General features: G+C 42.9%; 1 protein-coding gene across 2 annotated transcripts in view; it reads left to right on the top strand.

Moving 5' to 3' along the window:
• The window catches only part of ankrd13b (ankyrin repeat domain 13B), a 167,731-nt gene extending 149,033 nt beyond the window's left edge, over positions 1–18,698 (top strand). The window contains exons 13-15 of one of the 2 annotated variants that reach the window (XM_039757189.1): positions 2,392–2,555; positions 14,535–14,611; positions 15,531–18,698. In XM_039757189.1, coding sequence (XP_039613123.1) covers positions 2,392–2,555; positions 14,535–14,611; positions 15,531–15,726 — 437 coding nt within the window. In that variant the 3' untranslated portion in view covers positions 15,727–18,698. Of the gene's footprint in view, positions 1–2,391; positions 2,556–14,534; positions 14,619–15,530 lie in introns of both variants that reach the window. The other variant, XM_039757190.1, reaches the window with a different exon arrangement.
• Positions 18,699–19,069: the final 371 nt, after the last annotated feature.

Below are 19,069 nucleotides of genomic sequence, written 5' to 3'. Positions count from 1 at the left end.
GATGTCCAGCTGCAGTCCATAGGCTCCGGGCGATGTGATGGGGGCAGTTTGGCAGCAGGTGGCGGTCTCGCCACACTTGAAACAGCGCGGACCCGCCTCTCTTTGGCTCTGGCTGGCGCTTCTGCAGCGCCGAGGGGCTCGGGGTGGCCCCCCGTCCCTGCCGGTTCCCGCGAGCAGGCTTTTCTGCACCCCCAAGTCGGAGGACCGCCAACTGACGCTCCAGGACGCCGAGGAGGCCCGACATGTTTGATAGGCGTGCCCCGACCTGCTGGGCGAGGGAACTGGGCATTGCATTGACCAGGCCTTCACAGGCCACCCGCCGACGACTTTCCGCCCGTCGGGCTCTCTGGCCGTAGCCAGCGCCCATCTTGCCCCAGAACTCAACGCCTGGGCGCGAAGGGCTTTTCGGGTCAAAGACCCAGTTCCGCCATTCGCCGCCTGCTGGCCCGGCTAATGCCGTAGCGGGCCAATATTTCGGGCTTGAGGAGGTCGTAATTAGCGGCCTCCTCCTCAGGGAGGTCATAATAGGCCCGCAGCGCGGGTCCCTTTAGGTATGGCGCCAAGATGGACGCCACTGACCGCTGCCACTCGTTCCGGGTGGCCGTCCTCTCAAACATGCCCAGGTAGGCATCGACGTCCTCCGAAGGGCCCATCGGTACCATAGGAGGAGGCGGCTGCCTGGGCGGGTCTGGTCTCGCCCGTTGGGCTTCCACTAACCTGGCCTTCGTGGCCTCCAGCTCCCGGGTGGTAGCGGCTTGCGCTTGCTGCAGGGCCTGGAGCTGGGCGTTCATTCCCTGCAGCACGGTGTTCAGGTCCTGTCCCTCCGTCATTCCGGGATCTTTATCCTGCCGACTACGCCAGTTGTAAAGGACCGAGAGACAGTAGCAAGGGTTGGGGTTTTTCCGGCCCCGTATATTGTACAGATAAACAAAAAACAGGTCAAAATCATAAACAAACAGTTCATATGCGCGACGCCTCCTGGCGTCGCGCCATTTTATTGGGGAGGAGCCGGAAGTGGAGGAATGTCGGGAAGGACCGCAAGGGAGGATGGGAAGGATGACGTCAGGGCAAGATGGCGGAGGAAGGGCGGAAGTATCGCACTGCGGTCATCCATGCCTATGGTGCAGGACGGTCTTTTTTCCTATGAGGAAGCAGAGGGAGAAAGTTAATACCCCACCATTCCCTGGCGGCGAGTGGTTTCCCAGGTGCTGTCGAATCAATCCGCGGCCTCCTACTCGCGCGTGCGTGACAATATATAGATAACCATTGCTTATTGTGATTTGTTTTCGTTTTTGTGCTATTTTTTTTACTTATTAGCTAAATTTCAAGTTGTTGTTAATGAAAAATGTTCACCAAATAAAAGATATAGTAAGGAAGAAATACTTCATTACAATATAGTCCATGCAGCAACTCCATCTGTGAAACACAAATAGACTCACCGTGCCTCGATTTATATAAATAAATATTGACGGACACTGACTTTGTGTCTATTGCATAGTGGAGCTGAGGGCTGGAATGGGGGTAGGATGCAGGAGGCTAAAGTAAACATTGTGCTTGGTGATTTTGTACGGGTTTCATATATACATTACAGGCAAATGAAGTGCCTGGTTACACTTTTCTCTTTGGTCACGTCACTTTCCATGCACAAAAAAATCCAATTTTTGCAACGGGACATGTTTTCCAAGGAAAAGCTCATACTGTAAGTACTGCATGCTATCCAGATGCACTGCATGCAAAAAAAAAAAATAATAATAAAAATAATAATAATAATAATAATAATAATAATAAAGCATACTAACACACAATAAGTACAAATGTGCTGTACATGTAGTGGCACTTAGAACTTTTAATCTATGTTTGAATATATTTGAATATTTTTAACATAAGTATTCAAACCCTAATGTTTGTATAACTGGACATCCCTAACACATACAGTGGCCAAGCTTAGAGTTGCAGTCTATTAACCATACTGCTTTACAGTTAGAATATTCTGTCAATTTTTAGACACCGTGTACGGAACAGACATTTAGAAAAAGATAAATAATCCCGAAAATAATTTAAATGGAGATTTGTTAGAAGGTTCTGAAGTCAGGATTATTTAAGCAAATACATAACCCCGAATTCAGAGCCTTCTAACACAATTACGTTTTAAGTGAATGGCATGCCGACCTCTGGTGACTTGTGTTCACTGCCTTGTCACCAGAATGACTGATAACACAATATAATCCCTGGTTGCCCCTTGCCTGTCCTCCACACAGCTCTGCTTTGCACTTTTAACACGTAACGGTAATATGAATGCTGCTCACTCTTCTTATACCTGTCTTTTTCCTCTTGCCTGTTGACTCCTTTTCTAACTGTTTTCTATGTTTGCCGTTTCATTTTCAAACTCAGCCTCATGTCGTGGCTGTGAGATCCCCGCTGGCCTGTTTGAGGTGCCCCGTGGGTACACAGTGATAGGTAATCACCGGGACAACCTGCGAGAGGAGGAGGAGGACGATCTGCTACAGTTTGCCATCCAACAGAGCCTTCTAGAAGCTGGGAGCGAGTATGACCAGGTGAGAAGCAGAGTGGATTGTGTAGGGAAGAAGGGGGCCAAATGCTCAGGGAACCTTCTTCACACGGTCAGGAAAAAGTAAGTGTGTCACAACTAGACTAGCAATGGAGGTTCAGTAGCCATCAGCAATCCGGCACCATGGAAAAAGGAAACCAAATTAGTTCAGGAACTTACTGGAAAACACAGGCTTGATTTTAATATTTTTCCATGTTTGTTTTGTCCAAAGTGTCCGTAGCTCGTATTATACAATGTTGCATGGTCTTATGCAAGAACTTCTCTATCCTGACAGAGAAATTTTGCTTCTGATTATTTTTTCTCATCATATGACATTTGAAAAACTCCTTGGCACTAAAGTTATTTTTAGTGTTCGGTGTACACACTGCATACCTCCACATGTTGGAAGAGAGCATTCTCTAACCCACTGACGCCAACTCAGAGTTGTGGAACGCCAGAGCTGAGAAAACATCACTGGACATGGGCTCCTCTTGGGGGCCACACAAGCATCCACTCACATTCACACAGAGACCAGTTTGGAATCTCCAGTTAACCTAACATGTCGTGAAACAGTGTTCTGCGTATGGCCCTCAACAATGCTTTGTGGGAAAAAGTGAGTGGCCATCTGTGGTCACCCAAAGAGCATTGAGTGAAGGAGACGGAAGGCTCCTGTAGTCAGTAAAACACAGAAAAGGGATTGTGGGTTCCTGTGGCTCACTGAAGAATAGAGGAGCATTATGGGAAGTTTATACCCTTTTGTTTCTAATTTTATTTTATTTTACATTTAAAGTTAGATGTCTACTCTTTGGGTTCTCTTAAATAAACCAAGCTGTTTATAATGTACATAGTTTACTTTTTGAAGGTAACTGTCTTAAAATCTCAAATGAAACATATTGTTTATTTAGAAGATAAAAGAAATAAAAGGAGCTTAGAGAGGATTTTACCTCAAAAAATCTATTTTGATTGAAATGTTTTTTTCTCCCATTTGTCAAAGTTTGATTTGTTAAAAACCCATTTGACTTTCCATGGAGCTTGTGTAACGTAGTTTATCTTTGTCGAGCAAGTTCTTTTTGAGACTGTCTTGGCTACACCTGCTACTTGACATTTCTCTTTATTTACAGTCGCTTCAGGGAGGCGCTTTCTTTTACACGCCTTCACATCAGCTTAGCAAACTCACATTAACTTAACACGTTTTGCTGTCTCTATTTGATTAACATTAGTATTTATGTATATAGCTTTCTGTGAATAACTCTACCTGACAAAGTCTGAGAAATTATTTGGAAGCTGCTTTTCTCCGGTTTTCTCTTAAAATCATTTGTTTAAACAAGATGGCCTCTTCTTTACCTTTACTATAGTTTATCAATAATTTCCTTTCATTCCAGTCAGTCATTGTTCAACCCACTATATCCTAACACAGGGTCACGGGGGTCTGCTGGAGCCAATCCCAGCCAGCACAGGGCACAAGGCAGGAACAAATCCCGGGCAGGGCGCCAACCCACCAAACCTGCATGTCTTTGGACTGTGGGGGGAAACCCAGGCAGACACGGGAAGAACATGCAAACTCCATGCAGGGAGGACCCGGGAAGCGAACCTCCTAACTGTGAGGCAGCAGCACTACCCTCTACGCCACCGTGCTGCCCTACTTTCATTCCAATGATCATTTATTCCTCTGCATACGCATATTTTAAAATAATTTTGACAATATTTTTTATAAATGTGTGTATTTCTAAAGTCTTTGGCTTCTTACTGGATTTTTTTTATAATTCAGATTTCCTTACATTTATTCCTAACATGTGCCAGTTCACTATTTCTGCTTTGTCCTTTCTGTTCATAACTATTTTTATGTATGTAGCTGTGTATTTTACTTTTTTTAACATTTTTAATATTGTATTCATAAGGATTACTTCTAGACACTTTAAAATGACTTAATTTTTTTTTTCCAAGCACCTCCTGACTCACCATTATGAGAAAATATTATTATAACATATAACTTATAATTATTATAAGTTTTTCTGGGCCCACACCCCCCATTTTTGGCGCTTTAGACCAAATTATTATACAATTTGGGACCATATTTTGTATGGGAAATTACACCCTTATGATATGATGAAGGGTAAAAATGATCAGAAGGACTTGAAGTTGTGGTGGCCTCATTAACCGATCCCAAGGGTTCAAAGTTACTCCTTTTTACAAAACTTCGGAAAACTGGTGATCACTAATATAGGCATGTGGAGTGTCACTTTATGGTGTTTCCAGGTTGCCGGTCCTGATATTTGACTCTGTACCAGTGGTCCTCGCCTTGGCCACACCCAGAAGGTTACAAATTTCAAACATAAGCATGTGGAGTACTTTTCAAGATCGGTGATTATGAATATGATGTCATTTATGATTTATGTTCCCTCACTAGGGATCTAGCTCCCTATGGACCTCTATCAGAGGGTGAAAAATTACAAATGTCTATTACAATTGAGAATATTTAAACTTTAAACATTTATATTCAAGCACACATTTTAATATTTCATTTATCTGACTCAACTATTCTTGTTTAAATCATTACCTTTCTTATAAAACACCCCCAATTAGGACAGATAACACTAATGGAGACTTTTTTCTTTTGTTATTCTCTCTCTCTTTAAACATTAACTTTCCATTTTGTTAATAATTTTAAGTTAATTTAAGGTAAATCATTAAAGCATTAGTTTAGATGATATAATTGTCTTTACTAGAAAGATTTTCCTCCTTTTCAAAAGGATAGTAACTATCATTATTCTCTTTTTTATGAATTTCCTCTCCGATTTCCCTTCTTTTTTCCTCTATGAATCTCACCGCTAAGACTTCACAGAACTATTTTATTTCAGTTGTATTGCCGGGTGAATGCTGCCTGGCCTTTTGGCTTGTCGTCAGCACTCCTTCATGATTGTGTAGGTTCCTGAAGCTGCGTAGAGTTGGTGCATGTGCTTTAACGAGAATCTTACAGATTCTGCATCTTCAGTTAATTTACAGTTATACCATTTGTATAGAATGGACATTGTGCCATTTTCACATCCCATCCTGGTATCTCAGTGCATTGGATTTTTTTTTGTCTCTTCCTATTCCTGCAAAATGTTTAATAATAAAAACAAATAACATTTTTTGATAAAGGACATCCTTCATGGACCTCCAAAGTCCCGTGCATTTTTATTTTTTCCTTCAAATGTTATTACTAAAAATCTTCCTTGTCACACAGATTAGCAGCACTGATTGTTTATATGACTGGTTTTGATATTTTTGATTCATTCAAGACCTTCCATAGCAGCTCATGATTTAAAGTGTTGTGGACTATTGAAAAAAAAAAAATCAATGATTATTCTCTGGGACTTTTTCTGTTTCCTCACAGTTTACGTTTACTGTGGCCAACGTTTGCATCTGACAAAATGTGTAATGCGGCGTAATCAGAGCGGTTCAGATGTACTGTATTGTCCTTTGAGTACAATAAGCTCATCTGCAGGCTTGACCAACGCACAACATCTAGAACTGCAAATCTTGCTTCATAGCTTATTGAAAATATAAAAACACAAAGTACATTGAGCCAGAATGATCATATTCAGAATCCATAATTATATATACAGTACACATATAAATATAATTCATTTACGATGTATAAGCGTCTTATAAATTGTGATTTTACTTCTGTCAAAATAAAACCTAAAAATGGGAGAAGGAATGCTCGACATAAAGCAAGTAAAACGTGATTAAAGGGCACCCGTACTCTTCAATTTATAGCTCTACTTTATGTAAAAGTGGCACCCATCCATACATCAGTATAAACTGTCGTAGGCGAGGATTAAGTTAGACACATCTTGATTTGGACCGCTCTGGCAGGAAAAGCTGTGGCCATTTTTGGGGATCCTTTTCATCATTGTATTAAACGTTCACTAAATTAAATTCCGGCACTTTTTTTCCTCAGCAAATGGCTGTATTCTTATGATGTTCTGCTGTTTTACTTTATGTTCTATATCAGTGCTTGATAAATGGCCATGTCTAATTCAAAATTTTTGATATTGATGTGATTTCCTTTAAGTGTCCATCTCTTTTGTTTTTCTTGGAAATGAATCCTAAAAAGAACCCTCTTCGGATTTACAACACGTTTCCAGTAGATGACATTAAAATTACCTCTCTTTTTTTACTATTAATTCTTCTTACATTAATGCGTACTATTTTCATTTTATCTAGTTATGTACCGCTTTTCACTTTTTCCTTTCCTATCTTCCTCTTTATTGTATTTCCCTAGTCTGCTGATTTGTCACTAGGAAGGGGTTGCTTTGGTTGTGATGGGGTTTTTTTCCGTCTTTGCTCTTCTTTGCTGTCTCAGTACGGCCTTCAGCCTCTGTGTGCTCCTTGCTTAAAAGATTCTTGGGCATGGACTACATTTTTATTTTCTTTCCTTGTTAACATCCCATTCTACGAGGTTTATTATTTTTTTCCAGGTTTTCTGTGCATTTTGAATCCTGTTTTCTATGATTTATATGAAGAATTGTTGTTTGTGCATATAGGACATTTTCGTGCATTCTCTTTTCCCTTCTTAGTTTCATGCGTTTCTAAATCCGAGGCCATGGTTCTCAGTCGGAAAAGGGTGGATTGCTCTCTCCGTGTTGGGAACACGTTACTGCCTCAAGTGGAGGAGTTCCAAGGATCTACGGGTCTTGTTCACGAGGGTGGGAAGAATGGAGCGGGAGGTTGACAGACAGAGGGGTGAGGCATCTGCAGTAATGCGGGCTCTGCAACAGTCCGGCGTGGTGAAGAGGGAGCGGAGCCAAAAGGCGACGCTGTCGATTTACGTTTCTACCCTCCCCTATGGCCACGAGCTTTGGGTAGTGACCGAAAGAGCAAGATCGGTCGATACAAGCGGCCGAAATGAGTTTTCTCCGCAGAGTGGCTGGACTTTCCCTTAGAGATAGGGTGAGGAGTTCAGTTATCCGGGAGAGACTCGGAGTACAGACGCTGCTCCTCCGCATTGAGAGGAGTCAGATGAGGTGGCTCGGGCATCCAGTCAGGATGCCCATTGGACGCCAGGTTTTCTGATGAAAAAACTCTTAACGTTTAAAACAGTATTGTTTACATACAACATATTTTGGCGAATTGTTCAAATACAATAATTTATATCCATTTATATACACTAATAATGGCAATTATTAAATAATAATAATAATTATTAAATAATTCCTTCCATATAAGTAACATTTCTCGGACTGCCTTCTTCCATCTCCGAAACATTTCTAGACTTCGTCCTGTTCTTAACACAACACAGTACTGAAGTATTGGTTAATGCCCGAGTCACCTCACCTATAGATTACTGTAATGCTATTACATGCTATCTGGCATCCCACAGAAACGTATCCATCGCTTACAACTTCTTCAAAATTCTGCTGCCAGGATAATAACCTGCTGTTCTAAATCCACTGAATATATTACATCTGCTCTCTCTCAGCTTCACTGGCTCCCTGTTAACTACAGAATACAATACTAAATACCGCTCTTAACATTTAAAGCTCTCCACAACCTCACTGATCTCCTACAGACTGACACTCGTCTCGCTCACTCTGATTCTCATCTGCAGCTGTACTTTCTGTACCACACATCAAACCCAGTGCTCTCATATCTCTCTCATATACATCAGCTCGATTCAATAACACATTTTAACGCTACCCTCAAAACTTATCTTTTCAAACTGGCATACTAATTGTGAATTTTGCACTGTTACTGCCAGTTATCTTTGTTTGTTTGCTAATTATTGCTTTTTGATTTATCATTTTCTTGTTTTAACTTTACTAATGCCGTTTAATTTTATTGTAAGGTGACCTTGAGTGCTAAGATTACAAAACGGGATTTTTTAATGGCCAAATATAACCAAAATAATTGTTCATCCTTACCTATGAAATGTAATTCCCCGGGATCTGGTTTGCACAACCCCAAGCAGCACATGCGTGAGGCATCTTTATCCATTACTTGACTCCACAGCAGTGCCACTCGCAATATGGCATTGACGTTGACATACGATGCTGCTGGTCATGCGGCGTCTAGTAATTCTATGTCGATGGATCTCACCACCGAACGCCTCTGAATCGCTCAGATTATGTAAACGGAGGCTATAACCAGGGCCAGTGCCGTGTTATTTTGCGCCCTAGGCCAAGCTTGTTAATGCGCCAACAGACTGTTCGGTATCATGCGGCCTTATGATCTGCGCCCTAGACCAATGCCTAATTCGCCTTAATAGTTGAGCCGGCCTTGGCTATAACTGAAAAAGTCAGGTAATGTACACTTACTAATTATATACTCAGCAAAAAAAGAAACGTCCCTTTTTCAGGACTGTGTATTTCAACAATAATGTTTTAAAAATCCAAATAACTTTACAGATCTTCATTGTAAAGGGTTTAAACAATGTTTTCCATGCATGTTCAATTAACCATAATCAATTAATTAACATGCACCTGTGGAATGGTCGTTAAGACCTTAACAGCTTACAGAAAGTAGCATTTAAGGTCACAGTTCTAAAAACGCAGGACACTAAAGAGACTTGTCTACCGACTGTGAAAAACACCCAAAGAAAGATGCCCAGGGTCCCTGCTCATCTGCGTGAACGTGCATTAGGCATGCTGCAGGGAGGCATGAGGACTGCTGATGTGGCTAAGGCAATAAATTGCCATGTCCGCACTGTGAGACGCCTAAGACGGCGCTACAGGGAGACAGGAAGGACAGCTGATCATCCTTGCAGTGGAAGATAGTGTAACAACACCTGCACAGGATCAGTACATCCGAATATCACACCTGCGTGACAGGTACAAGATGGCCACAACAACTGCCCGAGTCACACCAGGAACACACAATCCCTCCATCAGTGCTCAGACTGTCCGCAATAGGCTGAGAGAGTCTGGACTGAGGGCTTGTAGGCCTGTTGTAAGGCAGGTCCTTACCAGACATCACCAGCAACAACGCCGCCTATGGGCACAAACCCACCTTCGCTGGACCAGACAGGAGTGGCAAAAAGTGCTCTTCACTGATGAGTCACGGTTTTGTCTCACCAGGGGTGATGGACGGATTCGTGTTTATCGTCGAAGGAAATGAGCACGTCTGGGACCTGTTGGATCGCAGGGTGAGGGCTAGGGCCATTCCCCAGAAATGTCCAGGAACTTGCAGGTGCCTTGGTGGAAGAGTGGGGTAACATCTCACAGCAAGAACTGACAAATCTGGTCCAGTCCATGAGGAGGAGATGCACTGCAGTACTTCAAGCAGCTGGTGGCCACACCAGATACTGACTGGTACTTTTGATTTTGAGGCTCCCTTCATTCAGGGACACATTGTGAAACATTTTTAGTTTATGTCTTATGGTGTTGACTCTTTTAGTGTTCATACAAATATTTACACATTAAGTTTACTGAAAGTAAAAACAGTTGAAAGTCAGAGGGCGTTTTCTTTTTTTGCTGAGTATATATCCCTCCAAGTTTGTAAAGAGAAACTTTACAAGGTTTTGATTTTTTCTTTCCCTTTAAAGTCATTTTTGATAAAAAAAAAAAAAAACATTAGTAAAAACACATTTAAAGCTCTCTCTATTCCATCCATCCATCCATCCATCCATTTTCCAACCCGCTGAATCCGAACACAGGGTCACGGGGTCTGCTGGAGCCAATCCCAGCCAACACAGGGCACAAGGCAGGAACCAATCCAGGGCAGGGTGCCAACCCACCGCAGGACACCCACAAACACACTAGGGCCAATTTAGAATCGCCAATCCACCTAAGCGCCCGGAGGAAACCCACGCAGACACGGGGAGAACATGCAAACTCCACGCAGGGAGGACCCGGGAAGCGAACCCGGGTCTCCTAACCGCTCTCTCTATTCACATATGCAAATATGAATTGTACTTTCTTTTGGCGTAGATCCCAGGGGTCCCAATACTGGCCTTCCTGGCCATTTTAGGTGCATTCGCATTTAATACGCGAAGCAGCATTTGCAATTGCCACATGAAACAACTCGGCCCCCCGTGGACCGATTTTGTTGAAATGCGAAATTTCAAAATCTCACACTGAAAAGCATTGGCAGATTTCTTGAACTCGCCATTCTTAAAACGGAGAAACGTTCTATACGACATTAACTACAAATTAGTTTAATGTTTTAATTTTACCTTGACATCGCATACACCAATTTGTATATTTTTGTAGATATTCAATTTTTTCACCTTCAATAGTCGTTACTGATGCCGAATAGTTCCTGAATACAAGTTAACGAAGCACCAATGGACTGTGCACGCGTGGCGTGGCGTGGCGTGGTAGGAACTCACAGTCGCAGGCTGATTGCGCACGCGCGGGACGACAACCCGCCAAATCTCGCTCAGAAACCTCTGCACCCGTCTCCCTCCTCTCCACGCTTTAAGTCGTAACAGATAAGGGAACTGATCATACTAACCGTAAAAGTGTAAGCTGCAAGAAAGAAAAACAATGGGTTGTCAAATTTAGAAAAAAAAAGATTATATGGTGTGAAAGCCGTTGTGCACAGAGCAAACAAACATTTTGTCACTAATATTTACCTTACACGATACCAAAAACTCGCTGCACCGTCATCAGAACGATTCACAGTTTCACTGTAACAATAATTTGCTAGGGGGACCAGACGTCCTCGTGACACGGGCAGACCCGATTTCAGGCAATGTTTAAATAACCGAAAAATATAAAAATGTCCCGTTTTTAACAGACTGGCAATCTAGTGAAACATTAACTTCGCCGAAACAACGATCTTCACAATATGTTTAGAAAAGAATGTACGTACGACACTCCAAAGGCGACCCCTAAGTCCGACGGGAAAGGCTTGATAAAGAACTTGTGTTAAATAGCAACGACGTCACACGGCCGACAACGCAGCAGCGTGTGTTCATTTATGAAAGTTTGTTTTTTTTTTTCGTGCCCTGAACCCTCTCTGCTAATGATGAGATAAAAGAGGCATTAGACAAGTGAGGATGGGCGTTATGCTCTTCAGGTGTCTGAGTCTGGCACTTTGAAAATCTGATCACTCTTTAATTTACCATCAGATTGCCACATTCATCTGATATCCATAACGGTCACTCGCCGTAATAAAGATTGCCTTTTACTTATGCTATTGCCCAACATTTGCCAGAACCGAATAATTTTGTAAGTCTATTTCATGAAAATGGCAACGGCCGGACATGCCCAAGCTGAGCAAGAATTAATTGTAAAAATTTTAGTTTTTTGAATGCAGATTATATTAATTGGCAATTGCAAATTTTCACTGTGTGTGAATATGGCATGTGTGTGTTTTATATGTGCCTGAATAAGAATGGGCCCTGTGATAGACTAGAGTCTTGTTCAGGCCTGCTTTCAGCATTTTGCCCAATCCTGGTTAGATAGTCTTTGACCTCTGCCACCTTGAAATGCATCGTGAAGGTTCTAGAGCCGACCTACTGAACTCACTCCATTTAGGGCCACTTTTACACAACCCTCAAACTCACCTAAATGTTACACCATGCATTCATTTTCTAACTTGTTGCATCATGAAGCATTTGGAGCCTGGGGTGGAGGTTAAACAGCACCCCTCAGTGTCCATAACAGGCAGTCTGTACTATTAGACTTAGACGACTGGAGGGGGTCTTGGTGTCCAGAGTGGGCTCCATTTCAGTAACATAAATGGCTTGAAACAATTCCTAGGATGGGCAGTGGTTTGAGATCAAATGATCATTTATTGCCAGAAGAAATGACAAAGGAAAAAGAACACTTTTTTCCCAGCCAGTGGCGACTTGGGCATGCGAACTAAAAAAATTAATTAGGGACCGTAAAGTGCACAGAGGGGTGCCTGGGCGTTGTCATTGAAGTCTTGTAGTACTGTGTGCGTTCCGTCACCTGAGGGCCCTGTTAAGAAGGTGAAGTGGTACGCATTCTGAAATTTTCTGTGGTAGTAGGCCTGCTGTTCTGCTTTCGACTCTTCCATCAGTCTCAGTGCCTTAGTGACTTAGTCTCAGTCACTAAGATAAGATTTGAAGACCACTACACATTAAGAATACATTTTTGATGTTTATATATTACTGTACTTAAGGTGTGACACTTTATGATTTTGGCCTCCTCCTTTTTTTTTTTTTTTTACCAGCATTTTTTAAACTTACTCTTTTACCGTAAAACTTCAGTAAAAACTATTTTTTGAATTATATTTTCGTCAATATCGCATTGAATTTTGATTCTGTGTTTGGACTTTCATTGTGACAACGCAACATATAACTGCCCGTGATTGAATTTCGTTTCTTTCTCTCTATTAAATAAAATGACTTTCTCCAATGTTTGGCTCTTAGATTTATTAATTGTCTTTGCAAAACTATTCTAACGGGAAAGTGTTAACGTTTTAATACGAATGGCATATCAAGATCTCCTTTGGTGTCTGATGTTATCCGCGGGAGATGTACTACATTACCTTTCTTGGATACATCCTTCTTTCTATAGTAATTTGGCCGGTGGATGACTGGACGGTGTTAATGGTTGTAGATATTCTTCGTGATATTGTAAGTTGTTTCAACTGTTTCAACATAGCCTATTGATACGCATTTAACCAATTTGCCGTGTAACAGATCTTAATTTTTGCCATTAATTCGTTTGACGTCATCGGTTCTCAGTGCTAGGATTGCCTTGTGTACTCATTACTTCTGTTGATAATCCTTCGTGATGAAATTCTTCAATAAGATTTGGACATAATACGTCTTCTTCACTTGGGAACTTAAAGTGGGGAAAACATTAAAATTTATTAGAGCTGAGAGTGCAGAAACTGTGTCTGTCAAAAGCATTTACACGAATGAGAGGTGAGATTACCGTTTACGTGGTTGAAAATGGTTGAGAGGAAGGCGTGACTTGAAAACATCTCATGGCCAAAGTCTCAACTCGCGGGACTTAAAAAAATCTTCCAAAAAGTCTCGTTGCAGGATTTTTTTATATAATTGAGATAGTCTTCAGTTCCTCTTCTTGTTATACACTTGAACGTGGCATTCTCCTTTGGTGATATGCCAGTTGGTTTCTAGCCCACCATATCCAACCATGTTAGCTTCTGTGGTCACCAGAAAATTATTATGGGAAGGAGATTGCAGGCTCTTGTAGTTACTGAAGCCTAGAAGAGTACCGTGGGAATAGGGATAATGGTCTGCTGTAGTCATTGGAGAATAGAAGAGCATTATGGGTGTCTATAGTCACTAGGGACTGGAGCATTATAGGAGGCGTATAGTGCATTCCTGTACTACCTGAAAAATGCACAGTGGTAAAGAAGTGGTGGTTTCCTGTGGTTATTAGATGTGTTTGCTCCAGGAGTCACATAAAAGAGCATTGTGGGAAAGAGATGGTGGATTCCTGTAATCATCTGATACTTCAAGAGCATTGTTTGAGAGAGAGAGGCTGGCCATTTTTAGAACCTGCCCATGAAATACAGAAATGAGAAAATGAGCCTCTCTGGCCAAGGGGGTATAGTAGTGTATTGTAGGAAGGAGATATTGTGCTTCTGTAGAAAGGAGAAAAAAGCGTTTCTTTTATAAATAAACAACTAAGTGTTAAGTTATTAAAGACTGGACATGCATTATGGGTTACATTTTTGGCCTCCCATTCCCCAGAGAAGGGTGGCACGGTGGCGCAATGGTAGCGCTGCTGCCTCGGAGTTAGGAGACCCGGGTTCACGTCCCAGGTCCTCCCTGCGTGGAGTTTGCATGTTCTCCCCGTGTCTGTGTGGGTTTCCTCCCACAGTCCAAAGACATGCAGGTGCATTGGCGATTCTAAATTGTCCCTGCTGTGTGTGTGTCCTGCCCAGGGTTTGTTTCCTGCCTTGTGCCCTGTGTTGGCTGGGTTTGGCTTCAGCGGATCCCCATGACCCTGTGGTTAGGATATAGCGGGTTGAATAATGGATGGATTCCCCAGAGATTAAAACCACTTGGTGCAGGAAGGTGTGTTGTCCTAATGATTTTTTCTGTCCCCACCAGGTGACGATCTGGGAGGCCCTGACCAACAGCAAGCCTGGCACACGCCCCCTGACCTGTGATGGAACCCGGCTCGAAAGGTCCGCAGTCAGTATTGCCATTAATTTCTATTTAATCCACGCCCGGGGTGGGAGGAGGGGGTGACTAGTGGAATGGCCCAGATTCTATGGTCTTTTTAGCCTCCAGCTTGATGGGGAACTCTCAGCATGCATTGGGTGGGTCCCCTGAAAAAAGGGTAGTAGATTTGTTCATCTGTGCCTGTGGTGAATATCAGCATATAAGGATTTTGAGAGAAAGAAGAGAAAGTACACCAAACCTTGTGCATCTCCTGTGTATGATTCTTGGCCATTCTGCCTGAGCTATATGGTCTCCAAGTTGACAGCACTGCTCTGCTGGCCACTTAAGTGTGGTACAAACTTGGCACAGACATGTTGCCTGCTCTGTAATTTGCTGCAAGATGTGCAGTGTGGGGCACCGACAGGTTGATGTCTGACAAATTTGTGTAAAACTACACACAAACACGTGTGCACACCCTGTTCAGGTTGTGTAGTGGTCACATACTGAGGTCACATATTATATAAGACTGTTCTGATTATAGATACAGGGTACAGTGAAATTCTTATTTATGGGTCTGATCAACACATGCAACTCATGGCCATTCTCCAGTACCACCATTAGTGGTTACAACACACTTACCTTGGAACTCCTGTCTTCCTTACCTGAACAATTTCAGAATATATCACACATTATTGAAATGTCCCAAAATATCAAACCAGTGCTAGTCTTTCAATAATTGTGGTTATCCCTCCGAGTGTAAAAGTTCTGCACAGAGATTGGCCGAAGTGTAATTTGGAGAGACACCGTAAACTACCTAAATGTTAATGCGTAACCGTGTCTGTCTCACAATGAGACCCCTACTGTGTAGCAGTGCACTTATATAGCTTACTCCCTGTGGCATCTTGCGCACAAATATCTGCTTTGCTCTCTTTCTCCTCCTAGGACCCCAAGTCACAGGTCACGACCCCAGTCAAGCCCCCAACCCAGTTTGACAAGCCCGGCTCTGCAAAGCTACAACGAGCAGCTGCGCCTGGCCATGGAGCTCTCAGCCCGTGAGCAGGAGGAGGCAGAGCAGCGGCAGCGTCAGGAGCAGGAGGAGCTGGAGCGCATCATTCAGCTCTCTCTTATGGAAAAGTAGCCAAGCTGGAATGTGTGTGCAGGCGCGGCAGGGAGGGGGACATATTAGATCACAGTGGACCAGCTCCCACCTACCTAGCAGCAAGACGCCATTCCTTTGGGCGCCAGCCAAGCATACTGACTCCAGGTGGCGGGAGCCACATAATATCTGAGTGGAGAAAAGGACCCTGTGGCCTTACCGACACTGTCACCAGCGACTGGACATCACCCTTGGTCTTCACTCCTTGATATCCTCACATTCTTAGGGACCAGCGTGGGATGCCCCAGCAGTGCCGCTAACAGCCGTATTATAGGTATGAGTGGAAACCCATCCACCCCACCCCACCAATGCACAAGCGACAGAAGCACCAAAAAGGACCAAACCTAGGAAATATATGTGAAGCCAAATGGCTTAAAGAATTCAACACAAATCCTGCTCCTTGCCTCCACTCCACTGTGTGCTTCTGTTCATTTACTTCCCAACCTTCTTCAGACAAAGAAGACATTGAGCCATAAAGCTCAGGTGCAGAGACACTAGTGTAAAAAATAACAAAGCCTTAAGTTAAAACAAAAAAAAGTGGAAGCCTCACCCCAAAGTATCAGAGAAGCTGTCCAAGTGTGGCCATCAGTGTCTCCTACCAGGAGGACTTTGACATCAAGGTGCTGAATGCTTCAACTCCTATGGCTCAGGACGTGCTCCCTTCCAGTCGTAACACAGAATGCACTGCTGTATCATTCTGCCCTCCCCTCTAACGTCACACTGCTTTGACAAGCTGAGCCCTTAATAGCCATAGTAGTTTGTGCTCCACCAATGGCAGCTGACACCACATCAGCAAAAGGAAAACACTGCCATCATTGATCCTGTGGACCTTAGTCCGGAGTGTCCCTGTGCCATTACCAAAAGCACATGGAATCAAGAATTGCCAATCTCACATTGTCCTCATCCGCACAAACACAGACATTTCAACAAAACTGAAAACTTCTAAGAAGGAAAAACAAGCTACACAAGGATCATGTCATGTGTTAAGGCAACATCTATTTCTTGTCCTTACCCCCACCATACTACACATAAGAAAGATGGAAGTTCAAGAAAGTTGAGGATGTCCTAACGCTTATGACTTTCATTTTCCACCCAGAACACTGGAAGAAGCCTGGTCTTTCATGAGAATACACAGAGGTCTCTGAGCCTCAAGCAACCTCTGCTTTCAGAGTTTTCCAGTGATGGTTGCACAGAATGGCTAACAAATTTTTCTCTCTGTTCCAAAGATGATGTGTGCGCTTCAGCCGCTCAAAATAACAAGAGATGTATGGGGATGTGAAACACGGGGTAAAAACTGGGACTGAGACCCTGGAGCTGTGTGTGATGTGTGTCTTAAACTATGGGTGGAGCTTTGGAATGGGAGTAGCTAATAATTCAGTGCCACTAATTTGCAGGTGGAGCTAACAGGGCTAGGGCTGAGAGAGGTGGCTGGTTTGAGAAATATGGGTGGCATCAAAATTAATGGGAGGAGAAATAAAGATGGACAAATGAAACTGGGGCAGATGGGAGGGGTTTGAATGGAAGGCATGAAACTGGAGCTGTGATTGGTGTATCAACTATGGGTGGAGCGGAACTGCTGACTACCGGCTGACATGTGAAATGTTGGTGGAAGGTGTCTATGAGTGCTGACGTGTGGTAGAGCTTTGGTTATGACTGAGAATGGTGGATGGACCCAAGAAATAATAGTGGGATCAAGAGTAGCGGGTGGCATGTTTGATTTTGGACAAGTAGAGTTGTAGAATTTCAGTAAGATCAAGACATAAGGTGGAGTCCATATTAAATATGGTTGTGGTTAAGAGCAGAGACTGGACCTATTGAGATTGTTCTGGGCGATGCTTTCAATGTGATGGGCAGAGGTGTGGGCTAAAGGTTGACACCAGAATCAGGAATGGATGGGTAATGTGGGGGCCGAGTGGAAATTGATGTGAATGACAGATGTGGAGGTGAAATTGTGAGTGAAGTAATTATGGCCTACACACTTCATTTCAACATTGCCACCCATGACTAACCTGAACCCAGGTCCCTTCCATGCTCAAATCTGATATGCCTTAGTGCTGCAGCCCAGTGGACCTGCACATCAGTGGCATGGACAGTGCCTGCAATAAGCTTTTGAGCACTTATATTTTGGTTGGTAGCAGAATCCAGCCATAACAAAACTGTGAGGTGGACCACAAGGGGTCATGTGGCGGTTCGTATTTGGCACACAAGGCGATTTGGTCGTCTTCTTTTGAGACTGAAAAACACTGAGCCATGATTTCTTTCTACTGTTTAGTTTTCACTCTGCTAGCCCCAATTGTGGCAGCAGTTTTTAAATTGTTGTACTGATTTGTGGCCACTAGGGGGCATTAGTATAGAAATAGTCACCAAACTTTCTGAGGTGGTACAGAGTCATGAAGGGGCCTTAAACCAAAGCCCCCTGTCCCCCAGCTACCATGCTCTTATTTTCCTTCATACCTGCTAGTACTGTGGTTCAGCTGCTAATCCTCAAGGCCTTTCTAGCATAAACGTCCTAAGGATCACGGGGGTAATCGGTACCTCTGGAGTGCCACTGGACACCTGAGGTCAACATTTGTTAAGAACCACTGCTGCTTCATCCAGAGTGCAGAGGGTGCCATTTGTTTTCCTTGGTAAGATGTTGCAGGCCTGGGCACCTCCAGTCCACCATATCCCCTCTAAGTAGTGTAAGCTGGCTGACTGAAGTATTGAATTGCTGCTGGACGAGACAGTCCACTCAGATTTTTAAAATGCATTTATCACACAGGTTTGCACACTCTAATCTCTAAAAAAGAAAAGCAATAGCAGATGCAAACATCCATTCATTGTTTCCATAAACCTACTCGTTTAAGTCGACACAGGGTAAGGAAGATCGACCTGCTAATCCATCACAGGGCTCACTGTGTAAACCAGGGGTGCCCACACTTTTTTGGCTTGTGAGCTACTTTTAAAATGACCAGGTCAAAATGATCTACCTACATTAAAAATGCTATATACAGTGTGTATATATATATATATATATATATATATATATATATATATATATATATATACACTGAGTGTACTTTATACATAAAATATATGTTGTCGTACCTTACATAACTGAGTAACCTTTATGGCACAATAACAATTCAATACGTTTATGGTCACTACAGTATTTGGATTTAATAATCTTCATGTGGGAAAAGGCTGACTCGCATAAATAAGTAGAGCCAAATAATGCAGTCAAGGAGGTAGCTCTTGGAAGGACTTCTTATGCTTAATGATCGAGTGACTCACCCAGAACGATGCTTCGGTGTGTCTGTCTTTGCTTTTGAATTCAGTCTCGTGA

The sequence above is a fragment of the Polypterus senegalus genome, chromosome 6, assembly GCF_016835505.1.
Source record: "Polypterus senegalus isolate Bchr_013 chromosome 6, ASM1683550v1, whole genome shotgun sequence".
NCBI classification, from domain to species: domain Eukaryota; kingdom Metazoa; phylum Chordata; class Cladistia; order Polypteriformes; family Polypteridae; genus Polypterus; species Polypterus senegalus.
The sequence above is the reverse complement of the archived record's forward strand: the minus strand, read 5'-3'. Positions and strand labels throughout refer to the sequence as shown.